The 16,568-nt window shown below is 48.6% G+C and overlaps 1 protein-coding gene across 6 annotated transcripts in view; it reads right to left on the bottom strand.

Annotated features, from left to right (window-relative positions):
- Nucleotides 1-16,568, bottom strand: part of LOC143357013 (uncharacterized) — a 410,515-nt gene that overhangs the window by 353,641 nt on the left and 40,306 nt on the right. For all 6 annotated transcript variants that reach the window (XR_013082750.1, XM_076793133.1, XM_076793135.1 and 3 more), the window contains one exon: nt 12,345-13,148. Coding sequence is in view for 5 of the 6 variants with exons in the window: in XM_076793133.1 (XP_076649248.1) it covers nt 12,345-13,148 (804 nt within the window). In the remaining variant the exon portion in view is untranslated. The remainder of the gene's footprint in view (nt 1-12,344; nt 13,149-16,568) is intronic.

Raw genomic sequence — 16,568 nt, 5'->3', positions numbered from 1 at the left:
GCGATTTCGACGATTCTTATCACTCGAGTCGACGCTCGGCCCGATCGGAGCGAGTTTCACAAAAATTTCAACCGTGATGGGTCCCCGGTCGAGGCGTCTGTCGGCCTCTGACCCGCTTCGGAAATCGTAAAGGACGCATTTACTGCTCGATAACCGGGACCGTGTCATTGGGGACGTCGGCAGACCACTTTTGGTTGATCGTGATTGCCCGGTCTCGGGGGCAGTTGGTCAGGTGTCTTCCGACGGCTGTGAATCATTCGGGGTCAGGTGAGATACAGGTGCAATTATGCTGTGGATCTTCGTGAAAAATAAGGATGTCTGGCCGAGAGTTGAAGGTACAGGAATTCGGTAGAAATTTCTTCTTCGGCAATTCCAATAAATTCGAAGCGGGACATTCTGCAATTTTCGTTATATGAATACAATTTAATTCTTTCCGTTTTCTCAGATTGTATCACAATTTTCTTATTAACACATCTCGCGCCGGCACTTTGCCGCCAAAGTCTTACCGTGTTGCATTCATTCTTGCAACGCACGTTTTGTATTTTTGCGACGCACGTCTATCCGATTTTATTGTAAAAACATCAGAAAAACAATTATCCATCAATAATCCGTGAAAAACGACTTTAGTCGCTTCCCGCTCAAGATGTGAAATCCGCACAAAACGACTTTAAGGGTCAACCCTTTGCACTCGAAGCTATTTCAACTCGAAAACGAAACATTTCTTCCTACCTAGAATATTTCCCTTCTATATATATTTTTTCATGTTGTACATATGAAACTGGTGCAACTGACTCGTACAATACTGAAGTGTTCAGTAATTTATTAAATACAAACATATTTGATCATGAAAAAAATATTTTGTATAATGATACAGCAATTTTTAGTGACGCCTCACAGTCGCCATTCGAGTGCTACGGGTTAATGTGTACTTAATAGAGATACGAATTTTTGTCCAGCTTTGCGATGCTGACCCACTGTGCGCCGGCGGGGAAAAATCGAAGGAGAACGTGTCGAGGTATGGCCGGTCGCTAATTGCCACGAACGAGGCGGTCGTAGGCGAAAAAGGAATCGATCGGTAGACCGGTGGTAAACCGCAGAGTGCGTATCGCTCTTGAGGCGGCACGGCGCGGCGCGGCGCGGCGCGGCGCGGCGACGTGCTCGGTAAACCGCGAAATTTAATTGCTTATTAGCCGGCACGGCGGTTCGCGTGGGCTGGCATTGAATCTCGGGAAACTCGGCGACCTTGAAAGCCGATCTCAAGCAGAGGCCTATCGGAACGACGAGAGAGAGAGAGAGAGAGAGAGAGAGAGAGAGAGAGGGAGAGGAAAAACGAAACGTGGAACGTAACGCGCTCGATCCTTCTGGATCGGGGCCCGAGCGATACTTCGCCGGGACCGACGCGGCCCGAACACGCTGTAAAACATATATTTAACGGTAGTCAGGTACCGTAGCGAGAGGATTGTAATCTTATACGTTCGAAGTGGTGGGTATCGGGTGTTGCTGCGCCGAACTCCGGCGAATATTAATGACGAGCCGCTTTTTCGACGGGCCCGAAGATCTATGAGCAACGCGGGCGCGCGCGCGCGCGAGCCTCGGGAAAAATCGGCTGCAGACGATCCTGCGACGCGATACCGATAACTCGTCGATAATTACAACCAGATAATCGGCTACTTGTTGCACGATTACATCGAGCATGGCTGTTATTGTTATTAGTCTCTTCCTGCGAGAGGGATCGAGTTTCGAGGCCGCGCGCACACAGATCTTTACATTGTCAGTGCAGATGAGTCGATGATGAATCGTGTTTGATGTTGTTTGGAGCTACGTTCCTTTAGGGTGCTTCAGATCCAGAAAGTATCTCAGCACTAAATTTCTCGAGAAGTTGTTCATATTCGAACTGTTATAATTTCGTTAAAAGATATAGTACGATAATAAATTTGGACTCGTTTTAAAGCTTGAAGCCTCTACTTTCGCCATCTTTTGATCATTTTTATCCAAGATGGTTTAACACGATACAGCGACTGGGAAACTGAGGACACTTTTCTGGTCCAAAATGGTAGAAATTGAAACGTGTGTGACAGTATTGAAAAATTTTTCTCGCGACTTAAACCACCGCAGATTTGAAGACTGAAGCTTCCCCTTTGCAACGAGTGCTTAAAACTTGATCCACGATTTTTTCTAGCCGTTTCATCGAGCTTCGAATGAGAGGTATACAAAAGTGTAAAAATATTAGTTTAATGTAGAGTTTATTGTTAATCTCATGGGACAACTGGGTAGTTCAGAAAATTGCCCAAAGAATAACTGCACAAAAATGAATCTCCCACCCCAATGAAGCAGTGCTCGCTATGAATCGAGTCAGCTAGCATAACCTCGTTCAATAGAAATAAATGTACGTTAGTCTTGTGGGACGACCGAATATTTCAGAAACCTGCGATAAATGCCGAAAAATGCGCAATCTCTCTCGATCAGAATGAAGCAGTGTTTACTATGAAGCAGGGTGTAGTCGGGCAGAGTAACCTCGATCCGTTCTCGGGGTCTTTGTCGAGGCTGGGATCGGGACCATGATTATCGGGTTCGGTTGTTTGGGTTCGCACGAGCATAACCCGGAAACGGTCTGACACGGGACGGAGGTCCGTGAACGTTGACACCTTATTATCGCGTTGCCGGGGGCCCGGGGCCCGTTGATCATCGCGAGAAGAAATTGCCGGGGCCCGTTCGTCACGGCGAAAGTCGTCGGCCGGAGAAAAGAATGGCCCGGTAAACTATATTCCGATCGGAAGTCACGCGGAATAATCCTGGCCTGATTGTCCCTCTATCTCTCTCTCTCTCTCCCTCTCCCTCCTATGGATCGTAAGATTCGATCGTCGGCCTCGCGATCAGGAGAGCAGACCCGCCACGGTTCAATGAAGAAACGATCCTTTATCCGACACTCGAGAACTCCGGCACGTAACCGGCTTATTCAATATCTTCCATATTTAAACGGCCCCGGCCGGCCGATGCTAATAAAGAAACTAGAAAGGTACCTGTCCCCGTCCGAATCATGCAAATTGCGAACACACTTCCTATTAGGTCTAATAGGGTACGGCAGAGAACTGCATTTCACCCTCCCTCTCTCTCTCTCCCCCTCTCTTGCATGTTCCACGAAAGACCAAAAAGTAGAGACGTACAAGCGAAACGAATCGAGCGTCAGAATTTTCTCCGTAACACTTTTTTCTCTCGGGTCCATTCAATCCGTGTAACTGTCGCGTGATTGGGAATAGGAGGCTGATTGAAATATATTAGGCTGTCGCCGTGACTTCCGAGTCGGCAGACACGACACGATGTACAGATAACATCGGATTTCGTTTGGGACTGTTCGAGAGCTCCGTCGTATCGTAACGACGGGATATGCTGATGATATCGGAACGCTCGAGATATACGTTTCCAGGTCGAGTAGATATGGCCTGGCTGGAAACGGAGTTAACCGATATCGGGGAAATTATTTCGGAGTAAGTAGATCGATTGAACATTGATCAGACGCCGGAGACAAGGCTGGTAGATCGAGGGGAGCGATTCGGGCTTGCGTCTGTCGAAGGCCGATCAATGGAAACAAACGCGCAGGTAAAACATCTTGCGGGTATTCGTAGGCAATTGCTGAGAGAACGCGAGGTCTCTGGAAGCGTAACATCATCAATCCTCCAGCAAAGCAAGAGGATTCTATCTCAATCCTCTAGCAAATCAATAGGATTCTGGCAGCATCTTCAATCCTCTAGCAAAGCAATATGATTCTAGCAGTATCCCCATTCCCATGGAAAATCAATAGGATTCTAGCAGCATCCTCTATAAGTTGCCATCAGAGAGCTATAGTGCTAGGAGGATCAACTGCAGTGTCTTAACTTCACTGAAGACATCTGGAAGAGTAGTATCACTCAGTGTTACTGTTCTGGTCAGACTAAAAGAAAGCGAATAAGGACATCAAAAATATCAAAAATAGGTTAGGGTACAGTAAATGTTGAAAAATATGTGACGAGCAGGTAGCAATGCTAGAGGCATCAGGCAATTCCAGAGGTTCCAGCTGAATAAGTAGAATGGTACAGCCAGTGTTCAGACAACGAATCAATAGAAACAAACAGAGAGTCACAGAGAGAGAGAACACGAAGTCCTGGAAGAACTAGATCATTTCAGGAGTCCAGGTTGATTAATACTAACGGTTGCTCACTGCCTAGATCGAAGACTAAATGAAAAATCAAAACTAAACTGAGTAGACAACAGAAAACAGCTGAATGGAAAGAAGCAGGCACTGCAAAGGAATACAGAATCACTAAGAACAATAACAAACAGAGGGTCAACAGAGAGTTCCAGAATCGCCATCCGATTAAGTGGAATGACAGTGGGAATCAGACAATGGAGTATCCCCTAACGAAAAGAATTCCGCAGCCGCCAAGTTTCAACGTATCCTCGAAGCCTCTGAGCCTCGCTGGAAGAACCGCGGCCACGAGCATCGTACGCAGCGATCCGAAGTAGGTTCAACGATACCCTCGAGTCCGCTCGTCCGAGATTGTTTACCCGAAGTCCCACGCGTCTAATATGTCTCTAGACCCGGAGTCCGGTCGCTTTTACCAAGTATCACGCGACCAATCTTCCCGTTCCAACGAGGGAACACAGCAGCTTCCTCTCGCGGGTCATCGGTCACGACTCCCTCTCTCTATCTCTCTCTCTCTCTTTTTCTCATTCTTCTAATCCTCTTTAACGGTAGAACAGAAAAATTCTTGAGAGAGCAGTACGTCGCGGATTCCAGTTGGCGGAAACGAAATCGACGGGGCGAGTATAAGTGTAATTGAGTAATCATTACACGACCGGTAAATTCCGTTCGGTCGCCGGTGGTACATGCGTCCGAAACGCATTTACGTAATGCCACGATTTATATTCTATCAAAGGATGGAACGCGACCGGCAAGAAATTTACGAGCCGGGATGGGAAACCTATCCGAGGTTCGCGCGTGCTCCGCGATCGCCGGCGCATCGAGTTTCCTGCGCTCTCTCTCTCTCTCTCTCTCTCTCTCTCTCCTCTCCTCTCCTGCAGAGGCGAACAAGAAGATGCAACGAGCCGGGTCCGCAGAGGGCACGTGTGCAAGTGCGTGCACTCTCGCGGTCGTATACCTCGCGATAAAATGACGACACGCCCAAATTGTGTGCAGTTTTTCGAGTCTTTCAGGTTCCGAATTAATTAATTCAGAAAAAGAGAGAGACAGAGAGAGAGAGGGGGGAAGTATTTTTACTTTAGAGGAGAATTGTCACCTGATTAATTAGAATGGTGCAAAATTTAACAATCGTCGTAGAAAAGAGAAAACTGTGTATTCACCAAACCTAAAGAAGTCGAGCTACCGTAAATAATTTAAGGCCACGGTGTATGTAATAGTGTAAAGAACGAAATGTTTCTGTCGCAGGGTGCAAGCGCTTCTAGAGACAGAGCACGCACCGATCGGGAGAGAGGCGGCCGGTTTAATGGTGGTGGTGGCAGCCGCGGCGTAAAACCATCATTACCGCCAATTACAATAAATCCCGCGCCGTATTCCGCTTATCGTTTTCCGCGCGGAGGCGCGGCTTAATCTATAATCCGACGCGGGAGAGCTAACGGGCTCGCAGGTATGCGTGCCGCCGCGCCGCGCGGACCGAACGCAGAAGAGGATAGAGAGAACCTGAATAACACCGTCGCCGCAGTGTGTACCCGGTCACGCGGGTCGCCCGATCATTTTCCCTCGGCCAGCTTTCACGACTGATCACCGGGTAGCGTTTCAGCAACTACTCGGATTTACGCCACCCTGCGAACACGTGCGAAATCCACCCGATTTGCCAATTCGCCGATCCGGCAATTCTCAAGCCCCGAAACCCGAAACAAACGCGAAAGAAAAAGAATTTCTGCTTGTAACCTGATTCCCGTTTAAAGCAAACGGCACAAGTGGACTGCGAATTTTCATGCGAGCTCAACATTTTCTGCACCTGTTCCCGGGAGCAAGAGCCATTCAGAGATTGCTTTCCTTAATAATTTTAACCCTTTGCACTCGGCGCTATTTTCATTCTGAAACTAAATTTTTCTTCCGTCTCGGAATATTTTCGTATTTTATTCGTATTAAACTGATCCGATTTCCACATATAATATTTCAATGTTTAGTAATCTATCGAATACAAATTTTGTCATGTAACAAATATTTTGTAATATTTTTTGCAATTTCTTTGAAATAATGCCACAACAATTTCTAGTGGTGCTTTAGAGTCACCACTCTAAAGTTTTAAATCCTTGCTACCCATTTTCGTCGTGGAAGCACAAATCCCTCAGTCCAAGCATAATATTCGGAGAGTTCTTTTGTCTTCTTATTTTCTCGCAAGCAATAAAATATTTCGACACTGAAAGTAGGCCATTAATCGAATAGCTGACGCGTCAAAGGGCTAATTTATCTGTTGCCCGACGCAAGGAGTGAGCATCCAGGTCACAGAGGCTTTTTGCTCGCGTTTCAACTTCTCCGTAGAATATACAGAACAAGGTGAATAAAATAGAGAAATCTAGATTTGCATGTAGGCAGAAATACGCAGTCGATCAACGGCAATCAGCTGACAGGCGCGGCGGCCAGGCGCCTCGGTCCGGTGCTACAAAGTGGTGCACTGTCTTCGAGAGAGTATGGCAGCGCGCAGCGGACCTGTGCGGCCCGTTGCGCTCACCTCGTGGCACACACTTCCCGCGGCACATTGTCCACCCGAAGACAAGTGGAACGAACTTCGCCACTTCCGCGACTTTTCCTCGCCGCGGATATTTACGCGCTGTCCCGCGAACCGACGTACCCGCCACGGGAAATATTCGATTTTCTAGTTTGCCGGAACGGCTCTCCGTTGTCTCCGGGATTATTCAGTTGTCCGTTGTCCGAAGGGTGACGCCGCGGATTCGGTGCCTAACACTTTCGCTCGCGAGTTTCTCGAGATGGGGTTTGAATAGTGGAATCGAAAGCCAGACCATTGGCCGAACCGTTCTCGCACGGGTGTCATTGGCACCGTTGCTATCTCAGAATCGCTGAAACCGTGCGCTCATTCTTTCGGGACATTGTACGTGCTGGCTCAAGCTTCAATCATTTTCACCCTTTAGTACCGTGTGCTGTACAATTTTTCATCAGCAATATTTCTGAAATCGTCATCGGGATTTAACGATAAAGCTACCACCGTTTCACACACTTTATTTTATTTCAAGCACGTATACAGATTGCACAAAATCGAACTAAATATGATTTGACATTTTGATAAGGTAAAACATTTTAGTCTCTTCGAGTGCTCGGCAGGTTTAGCGTCAATGGAGTACATTTTTCTGCGGATAATTGAACTGCGGATCCTTATGGAAAATAAGGATATTTTTAATTTTTAAAAAAAGTTAAAAATCGTGACCTTCACTCGAAATTCCAATTTCAAGGAAATTTTGTTTCCACCATTAGTTCTTCTAACGTCTCAAAAAATCTCGAGTCGTTTAGTTCAGTTTCAAAAAAGTTTTCATAGGGTGTCCACTGAATTTTGTCCACCGACTGTAATGCGCCGTTGCACGGATGAAATTTCGTGGTCCATGGAGGAAGATAGATAGATCGGAGAGCAAGCTGGGATATCTAGGAACGGTTTCTCTGTTAGGAAAATAGTTCGTGTAGCCGGCACGAGTGGGGGGTTGGCCCAGGTTAGACTGGGTTCGCCGAGGTACTTGTTAAGGCGGACCCGCGGAGCCCAGAGGTGTGTATGGGAATTGCAGGTCGTGCTCATTAATTATATCGGACGTGATCTATCTGGACCAGACTCGGTTGTACGGTCGCTCTCGGGAGTCACCGAGGCAACGGGGTTTACAGGCGTCGTGTATCGACGCTGCCTCGAACCGCTTTTGCCGGATTCTCTCCGGCGAGCCGCGATGGAGACATACTGAACTCGGATCCCGAAAGAAATTGTCGTTGGAAAGCTTGGGATAGGCGGTGGGATTCTGTTCGGAGTACTAGACTCTTTCTGGCGATCGTGTACCGGGAACACACAAACCCGATGTACGGAATGACAGTGACAAAATATCCCTGCGATTTCTGTTTCCATAACGCGGTGTCGATCCTTCTGCGCATTTACACTTTCCCGGGCAACGCTGAACCGGTCAAAACCCAAGAAAATCCTACTTTCTTTGACAATGATTTCACCAACCGTGTCAGACCCGTTATTCACAATCGATTGATATCGTTAATAATACGGCTGCCCTCTATCTGTCTCGAGTCAGATTGATCAATAAGATAAATAGTCGGCTGTGAATTACTTCATTGCAACATAACTTTGTGGAAATATCAAACAATTCAGATTCGTGCTGAAATAAATATTTTCTGCGCCAATTGCAATTCCGTCTGCCTTGGCTAATATTAATGGAATTAATGAATTAATATTAGCACATCGATATTATCAAATTCTGCCAATTATTTCTGAAAATTTTTGCCAATCGTTCGAGACGATCTTCGTAGGAGAGAGATTAGGCAGACGAATTTGGTTCTTTCTCGCATAATGTTCGGCCAATCGGGACTCCGCGCAGCGTTTCAGCAAGAAGACGGCAATTTGCATGAATTGCGTCTGGCATCAGGAATTCATATATTCGCCGCGACTAATGCCTGAAAGCCCGGCAAGACAAAAGAGCCGGGGGTATCAAATATTATTGGAGTGGCGAGCGCCATTGTTTTTATTCAACGGCGTCCACAATGAACGCATAAATTTCGCAGTCTAGTTATTGCGTCGCGGAAAAGAAAGGAGTGTCCGAGTGTGTCCAGCGTCGAAGCGTTCGTCGTGTCGAATTAAATACGAATCGGAGCGATTCCGCGGATTTTCAATTAGACCCGCTCGTATTTCACCAGCGAAATTTACAGGGGCGGGGCTAGCCCTCCGAGGGGCCCCCGGGCTCGCGATACAACACGGGTGAAAAGTCTTTCTGCGAGAACGTTATCGGTGAATTTATAAGGACCGCGCGGTGCCGGGACACGCGAGGTCGTCCCGTGTTCCTTTCGATCGTTGTCTCCCGCTGAAATTCGCGTGGGCGTAACGCGGGTGAGATTGCCGTGAATTTGTCTCGTTTATCGATCATGCCTTATCGATGACAGTTCGCGAGGGAACATGACTCGTGGGATTCGAGAGACTCGCACTCACACACACCCGCATAAACACACACGACGGGCCTGTACGCGAGTTACCGCGGGCCAAGTGACAAACGACATCGCCGGGTTTTTCCGTACGCGCGACGCCTATGTGCGCCGAACAACGCGATGTACAGGGTGGTCCTAACGATCCAAGTTATCTCCTCTTGATGATGGTTATTCACGGTGACGTCGAAACTCGAAAATCTCCGCACGGTTTTAGGGAAACGTCGATATTGCTCGTGAGGCATAAGCTGGTTTGAGATTGTTATAACTTTTTTATTTGTTGATATTTTTGTCTCGTTCTTGGCAGAATTTGAAATCGCTTCTAGGAGATTGAGTATGGTTAATTTCGGTATCGAGTAGTGATTCGAAATTGTACAATTTCATTTCAAAGAAAGGAGTTTAATTGTCCCAATGCGAAAATGACAAGATTGAGGAGTAGTTTCAATGAAAAGAAATTCTAAAAAACATTAAAAATTCATGGCATTGCTGAACATTACCAACCAGGTGTATCTCAGGTAAAAAATTAAATATATTGTCAATAGGCAATATTCCAGAGAGAATATATATATATAATTAACAGTCAATCTGCCGGACAGACAATTTCATTAAATTTCCCCTCGCGCGAATAAAATACAGCATCTTGTAAAACGTCTTGTAGTCTCGCAAAAAGATAGCTCCGAATAAAATGTACCTTCCTCGGGTCTCTGTACGTTTATCTGAAACCACGGTCATAAATGTTTCGAGAGCAATTTGTTCCCAGAACACGGGGCCCGTTTGCGCAACGATGAAAGTCACTTCTAATAATGAACGAAAGACTGAACAGCCACCACCGCGGGAATAATATACGCGCGGAATATGACGTCTCGTAAAACGTCAGGCGAACGTAATCGAGAAAAATGATTTTGAAGAAAATGTCTCCGGCAAAGTCTTCGCGGCATTTATCGCGCGGCACGACCGTAAACGCGGCCGGGGCAATTCGTTATCAGAACACGGTCTCGGTTTGCGCAACGATAAAAGTTAATTGAACGATTCCGGGCGATCATTGTCAGGGCCCACCCTGTATGCAGGCGGAACAAGCAACGGCGTTAACCTCCCGCCGTATTAGAAGGCGCAGCCACCTTTCAATCACATCGGCGGAACAGTTGTAAACCCCGCGGCTAAACAAGTGTTCCGCGGAACAGAATCCCACTTAATTATTACACGGCGCGGATTGAAAATTACCTTTAAAATAACTGTGAATAACGACGCTCGTGACTGTCGTGTGCGAACGCCGGGCTTAATCGCGAGCGAGAGATTTATAGATCGGGCAGATCCCTCGACGCTCTGCTACCGAGAAATCATCGACACAGAGAAAGAGAGAGAAAGAGAGAGAGAGAGAGAGAGAGAGAGCAAAAATATAGAAAAGTAGATGGGGAAAGTTTGGGCGTTGTCCGATACTCTATTTATGTGGCGTTTAATTACTTTGACGTGCCACCGGCGAAATTGAACATAACACTTTTCTCGAATTTTTCGAGCGATTAATAGACCAGTGATCGTGGAGAAAAGTAAGAAGATGAATTCATTTTACACGTGATTCTGCAGTGCATGCAAAAGTATAGAATTAATTTTAGAAGGGGAACACTAACAATATAATTTTTCTTCTTTCTCTTTTCAGTTACTTAAATGAGATTTCCTAGTCCACAAAATAGTCAGGATGGCGTCTCAAAAATCCACAAAAATTCTTGAGCCCATTGGCTGAGGTAGCAATCAGACATATGTGGAATACCGAAACAAGATGGACCAATATTTCAAAACGATGGCAATTAAATTGATTAAAAGTGCATAAAAATTCTAGTTCCCCTTAAAATCGAAGAGTCGGTGTCCGCGAGACGGTGACAATTAAATCCATCAAGAGTCCAGAAAAATTGTTACTGGCCACGCAAGCGGAGAGCAAAACGAGACAATTTGGAGGCGGCGTAAGTCGGTCAGCGATCCGGTCATTAAAAGTCGTTTGTCCGGAGCAGCAGGTAAAACGTAGCCGTTGGAAACGTGGTTCGAGGGTCCGTGTAATTCGAACGTGGCCCGAAGAAAAAGGTATCTCGGGACCACCCAATCGGCCGCCGAATTTCAATAATCCCGGGGGATTCCGGCACACGGTGAGACGGGTTCGAGCGATAAATACTCCCGCGAGGTGGGCATAGTTCCTCGGGACGCGAGAACAACGCGTGTAAATCAGGCTCCGCCGGGAAAACTGGGCGTCGTAAATCATAAAGCAGGGAAGGATCGACACAAAAACCAGCCGCCGACGCTGCCGCGTTATGTTTCTTCCCATCCGGGGAAATTACGTTTTAATCATCGGTACAAGTGCATTAAGACCGCCGGCATAAATTACTAAGCAGGGAGCCCCGGCGCGCGGTGGTTTCTGCTGGAACGCCACCGCGTTTCGCGAGTGTGTACAACACGCGCCCGTGTGTGCGGTGCATGCGCTTGCAATTTGCTTTACTGCTCTCCGCCGGCTTCGCCGGTCCGCGGTAAACCGTTTGTGGTTTGTATTCAAATGGCCGTTGCACGCTCCTTTTATATACGCTGCCACTAGCTGGCTGCCATGCCGGTACCGTTAGATTCAATAGCAGTGCCACGGAGGGGCCGCCAACCGGGAGATCGATGTTATCGGGACCACGGTATCACGGAAAATCTCGCGTTATGAGTAATTCTCCTGTTTGCTCGCCGCCGGTAAACAAACGGAGCCACGGAGATCGTCGCCACCTTCGGACGCGGTCGAGCATGCTTCAACGTAACCGCGCGATTAGGTTCTTGCACGTTTGCGTGGTGCGACTGGTGGGCAGCGTTCCAGGTTTGTTATTGTTGCCGTGCTAGGTGGGTAGACTACCCGGCGATGACTATTCGCACCTCGGGCTGGTCAAACATGGTCAAATGTCTGGAGAACCGGAGTTCCTGGACGTTCGCTTGTTATTATTGATCGTATTACACAGATCATTTGCAAACTCCTTAGACATATACACAGACTCCATCACAAACATGCTTAGTGTACCCGAACAAAGTTCACAGTTCCTTCAAGGACAAAGGGAGCTTACCAACAAGACAATGTGTCGTACCGAAAAAACGTCTGGGTGAGGTCTGGATCAGTTTACTAACAAAATAACAGGTGTAAAAGCACCCCAAACAACCCTAAAAGGGAGTCGCCACTCACCCCAAGCAGAGACATCGCCTGCAGCGTCTCCTCGTTGCCCTCATCCTCCTCGCCCTGCTCTCCATCAGCCGGTTGATACGCCGTGCACACTTCCCCTGCCTCCGCTATCAAGGTATCGCTCGAGTCGCACTTGTTCAGGTTCGTGTCCTCCGTAGTCAACGTCTCCAGGGACACCGCCTCGTTCCTCTCTTTAGCTACCTCGCTGGAACTGCTGCCGACAACTATAGCTTGCTCGTTCATAGAATCCCTAGCATCTTCGTAGAGGGACGATCGACTGCTTCTCAGATCATTCTTGCGATCCTCGTCTAACAGCCTGGCTAGAGCTTCGTCGGGAGTCTCGACGTCAGCTTTTGGAGGGTTCGTCGGCAAGGTAGGGCTCTCCTCGACTGCCAGAGCTTCTTCAGCCACGGCGATCCTCTCTGTCGAAGCATCGCGCTGTTTCTCACGGAGATCCGCGTCCTCCGGTGACTGAGACTCTTCGAGGTACCAGGAGGTGCACTGTTCCTGCCGCTTCTTCTCCGACGAGGATTCGTCGCCTTTCGACAGAGCACCCTTGCACTTCCTAAGGTAGCTTTTCACTTTCTTCGTCTTGCTCTTCCGAGACTCCTGGTTTCTAGGCAGGGTACCGGTTTCCGGAGCTTCGCCGGAGGTCTCTGGAACGTCCGAGATCTTAGGAGCATCGTCGTGGGACCCTTTGGCTTTCGCCTCGGATGGATCTTCGTAGTAGGTGCAGGGATCACTGGACTCCGGAGCTAGGGTCCAGGTCTCGTCTTTCTCCGGCACTCGACGCTCCGCCGGTATCACCTGGAACAAAAAGTTGAAACGCGTTAGGGGATGTCCACTGGCGCGCACAAGGTCTCTCAGTCCCCTCCGCAGACTAAAAGTAACTTTTGCTTGTAGGGTCAAAAACTGGACTAGGGTGGAAACTCGGTTAGATCGAAACTGGGTTGCATTCGGGTTCGGACGACCCGAGTCCCGGAACTGGGTCAATGACGCTTGAATCGCTTATTGATTGCGGAGATTCGAGGTCATCGGCCAGCTAACTGGCTTACGGAGCGGCTTGATCCGTATCGACCTGCTGACATTGGTATTAGCGGTTTGACGCGATCCCACCCTAACTCAGAAAATATTCGTTAAATCATATATAATTCAGAACCAACGTTCCGGTGGATTTCTTCAGCAATCGCGTTCGCGGATCGATCTTGGCTAATGAAAGACCCTTTGTTTTCGCCGGTTGAGCGCGGTGGCGAACGCGAGAATCGACAGGCATAGCGATTGAAAAATGGTGGCGTAGAGGACGGAAACGGGTGTTGTCGAGAGCGGTGATTCGATTCGATTTCGCAAGAGAGGCATTGCGGAGTAGGCAGCGTTGCGGAGGTGCGGCGTACAACTGTATCAGCGGCTGTCGGCCGTGGTTCAGCGCCGCATAAAACAATGGGGCTTATAGTAAATATCGCGGACGGCGGCGCCGCCGCTAATATTAACCTCGAGGCGGTGCATAACGATGATATTTTACGCTCGGGGTTCGGCGGGCACCTTCCCGCGCGGCCGTGCCCATAAGATCCCGGTGAATACAACTTCCTCGCGTAATATCTCCGATTTCATAATGCCCGGCGACTTCCTGGTTTCCTGGATTCTGAAATACAACGACGCTCTGATCCCAGGCGAAACGCTCAACAACCCGTGAGTCACGGGCGGTCTGAGTTACGGAGCCGGGGCAACAACTCTCCTCTGCTCTTCTTGTGGTTCACTGTCCTCTTCACACGCGAGGATTAGCGTCAACTCGAACCCCCCGTACCCCGGCTATCGACAACCTGAAACAGCCCCCTTCCGGAGCTGCGCACAGAAGATTCGGCCACCCATCATTTCCGTCCCACCGTCCTTCTGTCCCATCTCATCCTGTCCTCTTCTTCTTCTTCTTCTCCTTCTCTCTCTCTCTGCTCGAGTCCGCCGTAAATACGATCTTTAGGATGAAACACGGTTATTTTCTAAATGATGCCCGAGAACGACCCGATCCCGTCCCTGGTTCACTGTCCTCTTTATGCACCGCGAACGGTATCGGCCGGGTCGTTACTTAACGTTTCTTGCACGGCTATCACGCTGCGGGCGAACCTCGCAGATGGATTGTTAACACTTCGGATGGACGAGTGGGACGAGCTACGATCTCTGCACCTTTCACGGTGCACCGGGATATGCGGTTACCGTGTGCGCTGACGTCAGGTGTTGCGTCACTTTCCTGGACAAATCACTTCATTATTTAGAACGTCTGGACGTGCTTTCCTTATTGTTGACCGCGCGCTCCCTCCTGTTCTTTATAGCTACCCATTCGCGTCAGATCTACGCTGCTGGGCCTGGATAGCCAATTTCGCATCATTTGCGGAAAGGTGGGAGTACAATCTCCGTTGGATTGATACATGGAGACATCGGTGGACCTTTTCTTAGACTCTTCCCCTTCCTTGGATCCTCCCTTTCTTGGACTCCTAGCTTTCATAGACCATCATACTTTCTTGGACCCCTACGCTTCTGGGAACCTTCCCCGTCCAGGGGGACGCTTCCCTTCTCTAGGCCCTTCCCTGGCTTTCTTCTCCCTAGACCCTTCCCTTCCGTGGGACCCTTGCATAGCTTCTTCCCTCCCCCTTATTTCCCCAGATTCACCACTTTCCTTACTCCTTCTCCCCCAGGAATTAAAAAATTCCCTCCGTAACCTTGATGTGTCCCTTCCCCTCGCTGGCACCTTCTACTCCCTTTTTCCCCTCTCGAGTCCCTTCCCCTTCCCTTCTCCAATCCCTCACCCAGTTCCCAGTCCCTTCCCCAGTTCCTGGATCATCCCCCGGTCCTTTCACTATAATTCCTAGGTCTCATTTAGTCCTCGTTCATATCTCCGTCGATTCACGCGCGATCAGCATTTAACCGAACGATCCTCCGCGGAATCGTGAATCTCCTCGATTCAGCTCGGCTCGCGTACATCGAATGTAAACGCGGAAACGACGGCCGAATATCTCTTCCTTAATAAGTCTGCCTCGCAGGCCGAGTCCGCGTGTTTTTCGCGGCGGGCATTCCGCGGATCGACGGTGCAACCCGGGCCAAGTTTTATCGTTCGAGGACACTGGAAGCGACCCCGTAGATTGAATCTCGGCGATGATGCGATAGCGAGATGAGGCGTGGGAGCGCGGAGCTAATCTTTCGAGGCGAAGGAGCTCATTCAAAGCGCGTGTCTCCCTCGTCTCGCGAGGCACCGTCAAGAGGGAAAGTTCTCCGCACGATGGACCTCTTCTGCTACCTCTTCGTCGTCCTCCGCCACTTGTACGCCTTTTCTACCGGCTTTAGCACGCGGAAAAATAACACCGCGAAGAATATTAAACGACTCTGGCAGCTTATTGTGAGAAGCAAATTGATGGAACACGCACACGGGAGTACCCTTTCTCTCGATCTCCCAGGAACCCGTAGATTTATTGTTCGAACGACGACGCTCCGCGGCCCGTGCTTGTACCGGCGTCTTTTTCTTGCCCCCCCCCCTCTTTTTCAGAAGGTTTTCGTTTCCCTTCGACACCGTTTACACAACGGATAGATTCTGTGGGAAAAACATCGCGCCGCGGGAAGAGGTTCTCCGAGGAGATATCTCATCGGATAACTAGGCTTGTTTATCGCGGATCTGGTCAAGCCGCGTCGAATCCAATTTCTATTGTCTGAGAATTATCTGCACGCGCGCGCGTGGCTGTAATTCTCTGTTTACTCGGCGGTACGCGCGCGGGTATCGCCGCGAAATTTATTTTACGAGACCTGGACACGAGCCAATAAAACGAAAATCAATTTACGCCCGACTGTAAATCATTGGAATACCACGACTGATAAAAGAAAGTCTACCCGTATTCCTCTAGGTTACGTAAAAGTCGAAGGAAAGTCGGAATGTGCGGTACGCGTGGTAGCCTCGTGCTAAAATCAATATTAAATTAAAAATCCCCAGAAATAAATCCACCAAATGACTCGGTGGAAAAATGAACAAAATGTCTATGAAAAATTCGCAATTCAGCAAGTGCACTAAATTTTGATTTTCATTTGTATTCCATTGATGTAGAAAAGAGTCAAGGGCTCTGTCGCGATGTTTCGCAACAGGAAGTGAAACAGATCATCGAGCAGCACGACGTAAAAATGCAGCGTCGCATCGTCGCTCACTGTCCCGGAGGATCGGCGTCCTCCCCGACCCGAAAACTCCGATTAAATCGT

This window comes from Halictus rubicundus, chromosome 9 (assembly GCF_050948215.1).
Source record: "Halictus rubicundus isolate RS-2024b chromosome 9, iyHalRubi1_principal, whole genome shotgun sequence".
NCBI classification, from domain to species: domain Eukaryota; kingdom Metazoa; phylum Arthropoda; class Insecta; order Hymenoptera; family Halictidae; genus Halictus; species Halictus rubicundus.
This window is presented reverse-complemented; position numbering and strand designations above follow the sequence as displayed.